The sequence below is a fragment of the Castor canadensis genome, chromosome 3 (genome assembly GCF_047511655.1).
Source record: "Castor canadensis chromosome 3, mCasCan1.hap1v2, whole genome shotgun sequence".
NCBI classification, from domain to species: Eukaryota; Metazoa; Chordata; class Mammalia; order Rodentia; family Castoridae; genus Castor; species Castor canadensis.
The window spans coordinates 127,531,191-127,544,394 of record NC_133388.1 but is presented as its reverse complement, the minus strand read 5'-3'; the positions used below and the strand labels follow the sequence as shown (position 1 = coordinate 127,544,394).

The following is a 13,204-nucleotide window of genomic DNA, read 5'->3' as shown; positions in this document are numbered from 1 at the left end:
TAGCTGTAATTCATTATGTACAATAAAACCACAATGAAACAACGTGATCCCAGTGTACCTTACAATCTATGAGGCTGAAGAGGGCACAGAAGGTAAGCACTGTGCCTAGGCCTGGTCCTCACAGGAGAGGTAACAAAGAGACAACTTTCATCCAGGAATCAGACGCTGGGTAACTTTCATTTTGCTACAGGTGAATAATCCAAAGTTAAACCACATAAAATCATAGCTGCACAACGCTATAAAAAATAACAAAATAGTGAATTCAGGGTTTTATGAGGTGCCAGGCAAAGCACTACCTGTTTATCTCCCAAGAGTGATGGTGTTTATAGACTAAAAATAAACTGCAGCTGCTTATCCATGTAGCAGCATCCCCATAAGAAATTACTCCTCCTTTTTGTAAGGAAAGCAGTTATACCAAAAGAGGCATAATTTTCTTATATTATTGAATATTGAATTGTGATAAGTGATATTTAGTTACTACATGGCAGGTTTACTAGTTGCGATGACATTGTGTTCAATGAAACAATGTAAAACTTTTATGAAAATGTGCTGGATGTCTGTGGACCTTCCTTAGAGTAACAGACCTGTGGAAAGATGCTGAGGAGTGACAAGAATGGAAGTACATTACACACACACACACACACACACACACACACACACACACACACTCATATGAAGACAACATAATGAAATTACCAAAAGCTGTTTGAAAAAGTGCAGAGGAGGAAAAGGAGGACTAAGGGGATATAAAGAAGGGGGTGAAATTGTTCAAAGAACACTGAAGTACAACCATGAAATTATCATAATGAAAACCCCTCATAATATCAACTTATGCTAACTAAAAAAGTAAAATAAGGAAGAGTCCCAGTAGCTCACATCTGTAACCCTAGCCTACTTTGGAGGCAGAGATCAGGATGATCATGGTTCAAGGCCAGCCAGGACAAGAAAAGCTCACAAGACTCCATCTCAACCAACAGCTGGGTACAATGCACTCATCTGTCATTCCAGCTATGTAGGAGGCTGAGATCAGGAGGAACACAGTTCCAGGCCAGCCCAGGCAAAAATTTTGCAAGCCCCCATCTCAACAGAAAAAGCTGAGTGTGGTGGTGCACACCTGTCATCCCAGCTACTGCAGAAAGCATAAACAGGAGGATCATGGTCCAGGCCAGCCCAAACATAAAGCAAGACCCTACCTCCAAAATATCCAGAGCATAACAAAATGAGAGGCATGGATCGAGAGATAGGGCACCTGCCTAGCAGTGTGAAGGCCTGAGTTCAAAACCCCAGTAGCGCAAAAAAAAAAAAAAACAGTAAAACAAAATTTAATTTAAAAAGTATAGACAATAAGTTGATGTCATTGCTACTACTTCCATTTTCCTAAAAGCCCCTTAATAGGTATGGCCATTATTGTTATGAGACATTAAAAGAGCTCTCAGAAGAAACTTTCACAGAATTTGAGAATCCCAGAAAGACTCGATGCATAAACTCTCTGAACTACAGCCCTGTGCTGAAAACACATTTTCCAGAGAAGTCAAAGTTATCAGCTCAAGGCTGATAACTTCACGTTTTAGTTGGTTTCAACACATGTTTTGAGATGGACTCTATGCCTGGCCCCTACTGACCACTGAGTACATAAAGTGAAAGGATTCAGTCTCAGTACTGTCCAGGCACTCTCAGTGCTTAATGGACTGAATTTAGTACTGCAAATAGGCTACATCAGGAACAGTAAATGAAGGTGGACAGATAGTAAAGGGCACCCAGCAAGGGCCAACCCACAAACAGATGGGAGTCACGAAGTCACAGAAGACTTGCTGAAGACTGTAGCTAAGCTGACACTTGTACAGTAAGCTGAGACAGAAAAGTGCATTCAAAGCACAGAGAAGAGCCTAAGAAAGCAGAGATATGAAAGACCAATACCAGTGGATCCTGCCACATCTCCTACAGAGCCCAAGGTCCAAATAATTCATTCTCAATAGGTTTCAAGATTTTATAACTTTGGATTAACCTTTAAAGAATGCATTTGTAAAGTATTCCAAAATATTCCAAAGTAGTATTTGTTTTTAACATTTGAAGCCAAAAAGCAAAGATCAATATTTCAATCAAATTTATTGCTACTGCTGAAACTGTGCACTCACCAATAAAATATCTGCTATTCAAAATATGTATGTACGTGTATTTGTGCATATGTGTGTAGGCATATATATAAATATATACAGCTCTTAAAGGTAGAACTCCTATCAAACTGTACAGGTAATTCAAGTTCCTCAGAGTTATCTAACAATAAATAATACATAAATATGAATAATATATAATCATGAAGAAATTCAATAGAAAATATAGAGCTTCGTCAGTGAAAATTGTGTGTGTGTGTATGTGTGTGTGTGTGTGTGTGTTGCGTATTTTGCAGTACTGGGGCTTGAACTTTGGATCTCATGCTTGTTAGGCAGGTGCTTTACCTCCTGAGCCACTCTACAAGCCCAATGTCAAGCTATTTTTGACAACTTCATCTTTAAACCAACAAAGTTAAACACGACAAAAAGTTGTCCTCTGTTAAGAGGAAAAATATGATTAATAATTATCTAGACTAAAAATAGTATTAAGATATTATAAAAGACCCAGAAGTATGATTTTCTAATTACTTTCTATAATAAGTTACACTGACTGGCACAAATTACCTATCCTGATTAGAAATTTCTCCTACACCAATGGCCCATTAAAAATGTCATTACCCTTGCCAGGTGTGGTGGTGCACAACTGCAATTCCAGCACTTGGGAGGCTGAGGCAGGAGTATCTTGAATTTGATTTTGAGGCCCATCGGGGCTACATAGCAAGATCCTGTCTCACCCTTAACATTATCCTTAAGTCACTACCTTAATACACTGTAGTCAAACAGAATGACACGCTATTGCACAGGCTCAGGCAGTCTCGTGCTTTTTTGCTACTGAAGTATCAAACGACTCGGGCTAGAAATCTATATAATAGTAACCCTTATCCACAGGTTCTGATGTCAGTAACCCACAATCAACCACATCCTGAAAATACCGAGTGGAAAATTCCGGAGAGAGAAACATTCACATAAATTTTATTACAGTACATTGTTACAATTGTTCAATTTTATTGTTGCTTACTGTTGTTAGTCTCTTGCTGTGCCTAATTTATAAAACGCACTTTATCACAGGTTTAAAAGGAAAAAAACAGTATAGAGAGAGTTCAGTACAATTCACAGTTTCAGACATCCACCGCAAGGCTTGGATTATATCCATCACCAATAAATGAAGACTACTGCAATTATATTTTTATATTTATACGCTCTACTTTATATTATCATAAACATGCTCAATTTTAATTTGTGCACCTTAAATGTTAAGATTCCTCCATCCCTCTTACTGAGAAATCAAATGATATCTGTGGCAGCCGTGACTAACTTCTCCAGGCTCAAGGAGCTCACGGGGCAATAGTGTGGTCAGGTCACCCCTAGAATTTGGAATGTGATGGGTGATTGGTTCAACTCCATGTTCAGATGGACTCTGCCACTTTGAAATATGCCCAGGACAGAGACACAAGGATGGTGACAGGTCCCAAACTGTGGTCTAGTCTCAGGGGCTCAGCCACTGCTCACAGGAGAGAATTCTCTCCTTTCTGCTGCTCCATATTACTAATCATTGGAGTTCAGTGATCTGCACCTCAGAAATCTGTGTCACCCTTATAGGCAATGACTGCAGTCTTGGGTAACTGAGTCTCTTGCAGTGACCTTCAAATTGGCTTCTAATCTCTCCAAGATCCCATCTCATATTCAGGGATGCCAGGTTAACATTCCTGAAGCAACATGCTAGTTCTGACTTTATCCTATAGAAAAAAAGGTTATGCCCTTTAGACTGTTCCAGGTCTCTCATGAATGTGCTCCAAAATATACTCTCTACTATGTTTCCCATTAACCCATGAATGACTCTTCTTTTCCAGAGGTACTAAAGGACTTGCCTTCCCTTGTATCATCTCTAGACCTTCCCACATCCATGGCATTTTGCAAGCTGTCCCCTCTGCCCACCATATCCATAAGCTGTTTACCCTTGAAGGATCACTTAAAGTGCTACTCCTCCACAAATTCTTCCCTAACAATTGCCATCAAAAATAGTATTTCTTTCTATACCTATCTTCTATAACCTACCACTATAACCTCCCAGAGGGCAGACTTTGGGTCTGATTTATATTTACATCTTCGAAAGCATGTACCTCACATGTGATAAAACAAAGACTGACAACTGCACCCTGTTGGTCAGAGGAAACCAATGAGCATTCATGTCTGTGGCACAGGTATTTCTCCTGACACACTAAACATCTGGCAAACTAGGCATGCTTTCTCAACTTGCAGGGTTCACACCAGGCCCTACTGCTTCCAACACTGCAGATGATGCAGAGGGTCAGTAGCTATTTATCATCTTCTGCTCTCCTGGCTCTTCTCATTGATAGTATCTGCTTGGCTCTCAAGACACAAGGGAATTTATATCACCTGTAGTAAGAAATAAAGGACTATCACAAGTTGAATGAACTAAATTTTTGTGAAAGAGAAAATAGCAACTGTATGGTATGATGACAGCAGTCAGTATTTTAAAGGATGCCATGTGAAAGTACAATTATATTTATTATATGTAGTTCCAGAGTTCTAAAATAGAAATGATGAGGAAATTACAGAACTTTCTGACTTTTGGAATTGCTCAAATGCAAAATGGATTCCTCAGTGAAGAATGAATTTCCTTCCCAGAGCTGCCCAAGCCAAGGCTGCCCAATCACTGCCCAGAAAGTCTGCAAGGGGAGGCTGAACTGGCCACCCTCTATAGACCTATTTCATTCAGAATCCATGACTGCAGCCCCTTTCCTAAATGCATTTGCTTTTTATTGGAAAACAGACACAGCATAAAGCATCACACAGTCTGTATGGTTCACTGCCTATAGCATACAGGCAGCATGAGAAGAGGACAGAGGCAAGGGGGAAACTTTGAAAAAAAAAACCATTATGTTAGAATCATGGAACATGAAGAACTGACAGAGAAAAGGCAATTAAATTTAAAAGGAAACATCAGAAGACTATGAGTTACAAAGATCATCAGGAGAGAGTTTCCCAAAATCCATTTCAAATGCAGTAGAGTTAAAGTATTCTAAGAATTTTTAAATGACCACTGGGGTAAAGGACAAGAAGATCATCGGTGACACTGGACTGAGAAGTTCTAGCAGAGTTGTGGGATAGAAGGAGGGTGCAGCAGGCTCATGCTCATGAAACACCTCAAATTCAAGTTAAGGCAATATTTCCAGGTGGGATTATAGATAGGAACTATATCATTACGATTATGCTAAAAAGCTTTATTTTGTTAAGTGTAAGCATTTAAATTATACTACAGTTGTTGTACTATAATTACCTTTTGATATTTTTTGATTTTTTAATATAAACAGAAAAAAAAAGTAAAAAAGAAAGAAAACTAAGTAGCCCCAACCCTTGACAGCCTCAAGGAAGTGTGAGGTTTCAACAGAGTTGTGGATAAAAATTCAGCTTTAATTTCTAAAAAACAACTGTGCTTGTTGTATGATGGTTTTGTTTTGTTTAACTTACAAAGACAGCATGCTTTGAATAAGACATCTCCAATTAAGCACAGAGGATTGCATGCCAACATTTATCTTCCCTCCCTCAAGAGAAAGAAAAAAGCAGAAAAGGTGGGGTTTTTGTCATTTTTTGAGACAGGGCCTCACTACTGTAGTGCCAGCTGACCTCAAAGTCCTTATCCTCCTGCCTCAGCCTACTGAGCATGTGTATTACAGGAGTGTAACACTAGACCCAGCTCAAAAAAATGTATGAAAGTAATATAAGAAATATATTACAACTTCTGAGAAATAAAAGACACAAGTATCCTGACTAATAAGAGTCACAAAGTGTCCAGCACACAGAATGAAATAAAAACCACATGAAGACCCACAGCTGTAAACTTTCAAAACAAGAGCAGTAAAGGGAAAACTATAAATGCTTCCAGAGAGGGAGAGAGAAAAACAGACACACTGAAGAGACTAAAAAGCAGATGGCACTTGGGTTTTCCACCACAAGACTGGAAGCCAGAAGGCAATGCAGCAAAGATATCAGACATCAAGTAACGTCAAAAAATACTTCAGCCTGGACTGCCATCTCTGACCAATCCAGTCAATCACAACCCCTTCAGACACACAAGACAACCAAATATTTACCATTCACCTGCCCCTTTGTTCAAGAAGTTCCTAGAAGATGAACTGTGAGAACAAATGAAACAAGAAACTCCCTGGAATGAGGGGCAACCCCACAGAGGATAACACAGCATTCAGGAAGATGGGATCCAACACAGGAAACAACCAAGGGGACTTCCCAAGTGTAAAGGGCCAGGAATAGCAGGTGATAGCTGCAAAGGAGGCCGGGAGAGCAAGCAGTCCAGATGTGAAGAGCACCCACCAAGGAGCAGAAGAAAGGACAAGAGAAGGGGAGGGAAGACTATCTGATGACTGTCCTGAGAGAAGATCTGTCATCTGTCAGAGAGTTTTCAATTAATTTGTGACAGATAAATTCAAAAGTAAACGAACAAAAACACACTAACTCTAGGAAAAAATATGGTTCAATAAATGAAATAGAATATAGTCTCAACTGGAAATAATTGTTACATTGTCCTAATAATACAAATACTGAGTATTAATTTAAATTAAAATGTAATTTAAGTATAGGGAGATAATGGGGAGGGGTGAAACCACAAGAAGAGAACGTAACAAGGGAACCAGCTTCATCTTCAAAGTCAGGAGACTCAGGATATCTTAAATAATGGAGCACAACAGCATAAAAATATGCTAGTAAGAAATACAGAGGTGAATGCACTGAGAAACGGCTAAAAGGTTCTAAGTAGTTGTCGCTAGAGAACAGAAGCTGGAGGTGGGGAGGGGTTTTGCTATAAGCAGAGGTAGAGAGAAATATATTAATATTCAGCTGTCTAAATAATGTCTATGTTCTGCTTTGATAAAGATAAAGCTTTATTTAAATAAAGGAATAGCAAGGTATCCAGGGCTTAAAAAGTATTCCTTTGAGAAGTTTCCACAACATGGAAAAATAATGAACTGATCAAAACATGTTTTTTAGTTATTTTTTTAAACTTTGTAGAGATATTAAAAGGAAAGAAATTATTACAGTGACAGAGAGACAACAGGGTCTCTGAGGGAGGAAGGCCTCCAGTGAGTCCGAAAATAAAGGCTGTGGATCACCTGTATCCAAATCAGGCTTAGAAAAAATAAAAAAGTTCTTCCTCACTGGTCAGGGGTAGAGGACAGAAAAGGGAAAAGGACCAAAAAGAAAAAAAAAAAAGTTAGGTGAGAAAGAAACGCACCTCCCAGCTAGAAGATTGAGACACTGATCCATAGTCTGTTTTGAAGTAAGGTATAGGACCCAAGAAAACTGTGTTTAAGAAGGTACCAGAATAAATGGATGGAATTGGAGAACATCATTCTGAGTGAGGTTAGCCTGGCCCAAAAGACCAAAAATCGTATGTTCTCCCTCATATGTGGACATTAGATCAAGGGCAAACACAACAATGGGATTGGACTTTGAGCACATGATAAAAGCGAGAGCACACAAGGGAGGGGTGAGGATAGGTAAGACACCTAAAAAACTAGCTAGCATTTGTTTCCCTTAACGCAGAGAAACTAAAGCAGATACCTTAAAAGCAACTGAGGCCAATAGGAAAAGGGGACCAGGTACTAGAGAAAAGGTTAGTTCAAAAAGAATTAACCTAAAAGGTAACACACACACCCAGGAAATCAATGTGAGTCAATGCCCTGTATAGCTATGCTTATCTCAACCAGCAAAAACCCTTGTTCCTTCCTATTATTGCTTATACTCTCTCTACAACAAAATTAGAAATAAAGGCAAAATAGTTTCTGCTGGGTATTGAGGGGGTGGGGGGGACAGGGAGGGGGTGGAGTGGGTGGTAAGGGAGGGGATGGGGGCAGGGTGGAGAAATGACCCAAGCCTTGTATGCACATATGAATAATAAAATAAAAAAAAAAAGAAAAGAAAATATAGTTAAATGAAAAAAAAAAAAAAAGAAGGTACCAGAAGAAAATGCTAAATTCAAACTGATGGGGCTGGGGAAGTGGCTCAAGTGGTAGAGCACCTGCCTAACAAGCAGGAGGCCCTGAGTTCAAACCCCAGTGCTGCAAAAAAACAAAACAAACAAACTGATGAAGTAAATTTTATCTTTGGACAGGACTGGACACACTCCACCTCATGGGATATTTGTACTTGGTCACTTTCTATACTCCCAATAAAGCTTTATCATTTTCATAACAAATTTACACTAGAACTTAAAGAATTGTGCTTGCACTAGACAGCATCCTTAAAAATTGTCTTGTCCATTTGTACACAACCAATACTTACCATGATGCCTAACATGAAATTCATTTTGTTATACAGATCTATAAACATTTATAGAAGAACACTGAAGAAATACAAGGGGTTATAGGCATGCCAACAAATCATATCACATACATGTATTACCTTAAAATGTCTTTTTTATATGCCAGGCTGATATTCAGTAATTTTACAATAAAAAATAATATATAATGTCCCATCATAGATAACACTCCAATAAACTCTTATTTAAGTTCAAATCTAAGTTTTATATGTCTCTTTGACTAAGTATACATGAAACTCAGAATCTCTTTAGGGAGATGTCCATTCTGTGACTAAATTCAGAACATCAGGGAAGAACACATGAAACCTGCTTTGCAAGCAGAAACTCTGACTTCAAACTCCAGTCCCACAAAAAAAAAAATGAATCTATAACTATGTCGTGGATTTTAAATTCACAATGAATTAAAAATGCAGACTTGAATAAAAGAGGCCTTGTCTAATAATTAAAGATTTTATGCTTTGAAATATCAAATTTACCAATTTGGAATTAATTTGAGCAGAGTCTGTTTATCAAGCACATCCTAATGTTTCAATATACTGTCCAAGAAGCAAACATTATTATGAAAAGCATGGCATTAATGCTAATTTAAAAAAACGTGCTTTCCCTTCCCCCATGCTTAAGCTAAAGATGGGTTCCCTCATTTCCCACTAAACATTTCACTTCTTTCTCAAATATGCTCAGATGGGAGGAGTCTGTGATTCAAAAATAAAAGCAAAAACTTTGCCATTTAAATCTTCAGTTGAGTTTAGAAGAGATTTTTATGGCTATTAAAATTCTTCTTGTCATAATAATAGAGCAGAGAAAATTAAGTTGAAAAGTTTATCTTTAATGCCAGACTATGTCAATAAATTCTCATCTTCAGTTTTGCAAAGTAGTAAAACAGAAAATTACAATTATCTAAATGATTTTCAGATCATCAACAAAATGAAGAGCGAAAAAAATGCAGATTGGTGCACCTGCATATGCTTCTCCTCTTATTTCACAAAGTGTAAGTTCACCAACTGGGGTGGCTCCAGCAACATTGTACAAAACAACAAGGATCTCCATGATGCCACCCTTTTGTCCATTCAAAATTGTTTCAGAAAATAATTCCCCAAATGCATTTTATAATATACAAAGATATCTTGAAAAAGAGCTATGTCAGTTCTACCTTTAAGTCAAAGTTCACCAACTCCACAATGACTTCCAGCTTACAAAAGCACATGAAATGCTTTCTAAAATACCTGATTTTGACTTCAGGATAACCTGAATGGTGTGTCCATCGTTGGTGACTTCACAGTCTCGGCAGACTACATAATTTGGAGAGAGACGGACATCCAGCAGTGAAGGGTCATACCTAGCTTCTCTGGAGTTCAGGTTAATAGGAGACTGATATTCCCCATTAGCATCAGGAAACACCAATCCCCACTCAACACCTAAGGATGAAATGAAAAAAATCAGGAACAGATTAAAAATGAAGTTAGAGTAAAATTCAACATGAAAAACCTAGTTTAACACTTCTGTGATCCTTGGTGTTATGAGAAGGTTTGATGCAATCTCTATACAGATAATATGGGGTGAATGTATACGAATTTCTGCAATCATTATATCAATGACCTAATATTATCAAATACCAGACACAAAGTCCTAGAGCTGTGAAATAGTCTGTTTGTAGTTGTCCACGTAGATGTAATAATCTATGTCTACAGGAAGTTTAAGTCACCTTAGAAAAAAACTTACAAAAATTTCCTCTGCTCCTTAGTTCAATTATGTTCTACAACTTAGAAATTAACTGCGACTTTCAACACGGTTGTTGAGAGCCAAAAGCCCTAATTTTGATTCTAGTGAACACCTCTTAAAGGAAACACAAATAGTAAAGTATGCGTATGTGTACATATATAAGTATACAGTTGCTCTTGTCAATTTTTTATAATCAAATGTCCTGTTTCAGCACTAACGGTTAATTATTAGGAGCCCTATGTCTTCAGGAAACTAAGTTTCTTCAAAAAAGTCAACCAAGCCAAATAATCCAGCTTGAAATTTAAGGCATGTCTTACAGAGTTGAGCATTTAGTTATCCTTCACGAAAAGACTAGAGAGCAAGAAACTGTAACAGTTTCACTGACACCACCTTCTCAAAGCATTGAGCAACCTGTACCGCTGCCCTCCTCCAGGGCTGGAAGTTGGCCCTAGGGACCCACAGCAGCAGGTGGATCCGCTGCCCCGGCAGGACGCCAGCTTTGCGAAGCTTCCCGGGTCACGAACACGGGCGGCGAGCGCGCCTCCTTGGAGCGCCTCCCGTGCCAGGGCATGGGAAAGGGAGACCCGGGTGGGACAGAGGGGTCGCGCCGTGCCGGGACCCCAGCCCCGCGGCGGGCCGGTTACCTTCCTCGTAGCCCCACTCCACACCCTCCTCCTCTTCCTCCTCGTCCTCCTCCTTCTCGGGGAAGGCCACGGAGTCTTCGATGAAGCTCAGGTCAGCCATGGGGAGGCCGCGGGGCCGCTCTGGCTGTCACCGGCGGTGCCTGTGGCTCTGCGGGACAGCGCGCAGCGTGGGCGCGGGCGCGCGTAAGAGGAGAGCGCGGGGCGAGGCTCGCGCGCGGAGGAGCGCGCGGAGAGAGTCCGCGGGCGTCCGGCGACGATGCGTCCGCCCGGCCCGTAGCTTCCGGAGGCCGGCGTGGGGAGCGTGTGGCCCCGGTGTGGCGAGGAAGCGGCGGCAGGTCCGGGAGCGCGCGCCGGCCGAATTATAAACGCGGCCGGGGCGTGTCCTGGCACGCGAGGACCCGCCCCCTTCGCTCCTCAGGCTGCCGCAGCGGGGGGACCCCGGGCGGCCCCACCAAAGCAGCACCAGGGTCTTAGTCCTGCACTGACTTTCCGCAAGGCCGCCCCGCCACCCCGGCAGAGCTATCACCCGGCCCCGCCGCCAACCCAAAGCCGCGCGAGAGGCCAAGGTCAACCCGGGCGCGAGACCCCACGACCCAGCCTCGGCCAAGCCTCTGTCCCCTTACTCATCTTCATCCTCACTGCAGGAAATGCCGAAAGGAAAGCGAGTTGGACAGGTGGGTGGGAAAGAGGGCTGGAAGACCTTGTAACAAAATAAAAAAGGACTTCCCCAACGGAATCTTTTTATTATTAAGTATTTACTTTTGCATTCGTCCTTAGGGCACATGAAAACGGGTATGGAAATTTTTCCAAGAGACTCGGAGTTCCTAAAAACATTTCACGAAATGTCAAGAAGTAGATATTCTTTCAGAATATTTTCACAAGTATTTGAAAAGCGAAGCCAGTGAAAGACAGTAAAGAAAGAGTGTCCTGTTCTAGTTTCAGAGTCTGGGGTGCTGCTACAGGCTCACCTTGCTGTGTACACAGCTTCAAATCGCTTAGTGAGATCATGTAAATAACGAAATGCACACATTGCATAACCAGCAGGAACTTTCCTGATCCAAAGAGGTCACATTGCAACCTCTTAAATGTGCTCTCCAAATCAGCGTTAGAAACTACAGCCCCAGTCTCATCGCCTTTTAAAAGCTCTATTCAATAACCTCTAAGCGCCTTTGCTCCACACTTGTAGAAGTATTTGCATAATTAGCTCAGATTCAGGCCTCAATTACAATTTGTTTTTTATATGCTCTGTGCGCACAGCAAAATTCCTGTTGGTAGTTGAATAGCCTGTTGTTCCTAAATCATACCATCCTTGCGAATGCTGAGTTCCTCAAATAGGAATGGAGAAGATTACTTTGGGAATTTGTAGGTTCTGTGCTCCTATCCTTCACTGCCTCTTGGCACCTTCACTTGAAAAAATGGGAGGAGGGGGACCTGGCAGAGTGGCTCAAGTGTTAGAGCACCTGCCTAGCAAGTGTGAGGCTCTAAATTCAAACCCCAGTACTGAAAAAATAAAAATAAAAAAGGCCACATCCCAGTCTATTACAAATTTCTCTAGAAAGTGGATTGATGCTGAAGGAGATGGTAAAAGCTTAAGTCAATAAACTCTGCCAATTTTAGCTAAATAGGTGAAAATTATTGACCAACTTAAGCCTTGAAGATAACCTGTAGATTTCAAGTATTTGTGTAATTTCTCTTTCCCCTTAACACAGACTGTAAAGCTGGCCACACCATTCAGAGGACTGAATCAGTCCAAGACACTGAATTTGTTCTGCATTCACTGCCTTTCAGGGCTTCTTTAGTTGACATTCCTTCTGCTGAGTGCCTTAGTATACCTGAGATGGGCAGGAGAGGTGTTCCCTAAAAACCATAGCACTACCAAAACTATCAACCTCTTTTTTTAATTATTTTATTAGCATATAATAGTTATACAGGGGGATACATTGTGATATTTACATATGTGTTTACAATATATCTTAGTTAGATTTACCCCCTCCATTGTTCTTCCTCTTCCCCTACCTCTCCGCTCTTAGAACAACTTCAACAGGCTTCATTCTTCTATTTTCATATATGGATACAAAATGTATCCCCATATTCATCATCATTCCCCATTTCCTTGTGCCCACCCACCTCCCACAGGTAGCCACCCTGGAAAAGACCTAGTCTTCCTCCTGGCCTTCATTTTTTTAAAGTGTGCATTGATAATCCAAAGGAGTTTCTTCTTGGTACTTCAGGCCTGTATATAATGTGCTTTAATCAAATTAATCTCCCCCCCTAGTTACTTACTCATTCTCTATCACCATGCTCCCCTAATATTTAATAACATAGTATAGTAGATTATATTATATTCACATATAGATGAGTTGCTTCATATTTTT

The 13,204-nt window shown here is 40.5% G+C and overlaps 1 protein-coding gene across 3 annotated transcripts in view; it reads right to left on the bottom strand.

Annotated features, from left to right (window-relative positions):
• Nucleotides 1-11,171, bottom strand: part of Ca8 (carbonic anhydrase 8) — an 85,557-nt gene extending 74,386 nt beyond the window's left edge. The window contains exons 1-2 of one of the 3 annotated variants that reach the window (XM_020176450.2): nt 10,830-11,171; nt 9,690-9,881 (exon numbers count right to left, since the gene is read on the bottom strand). In XM_020176450.2, the coding sequence (XP_020032039.1) occupies nt 9,690-9,881; nt 10,830-10,929 (292 nt within the window). In that variant the 5' untranslated portion in view covers nt 10,930-11,171. The remainder of the gene's footprint in view (nt 1-9,689; nt 9,882-10,829) is intronic. The other 2 variants (XM_020176449.2, XM_020176448.2) reach the window with 2 other exon arrangements.
• Between the last annotated feature and the right edge of the window lie 2,033 nt (nt 11,172-13,204).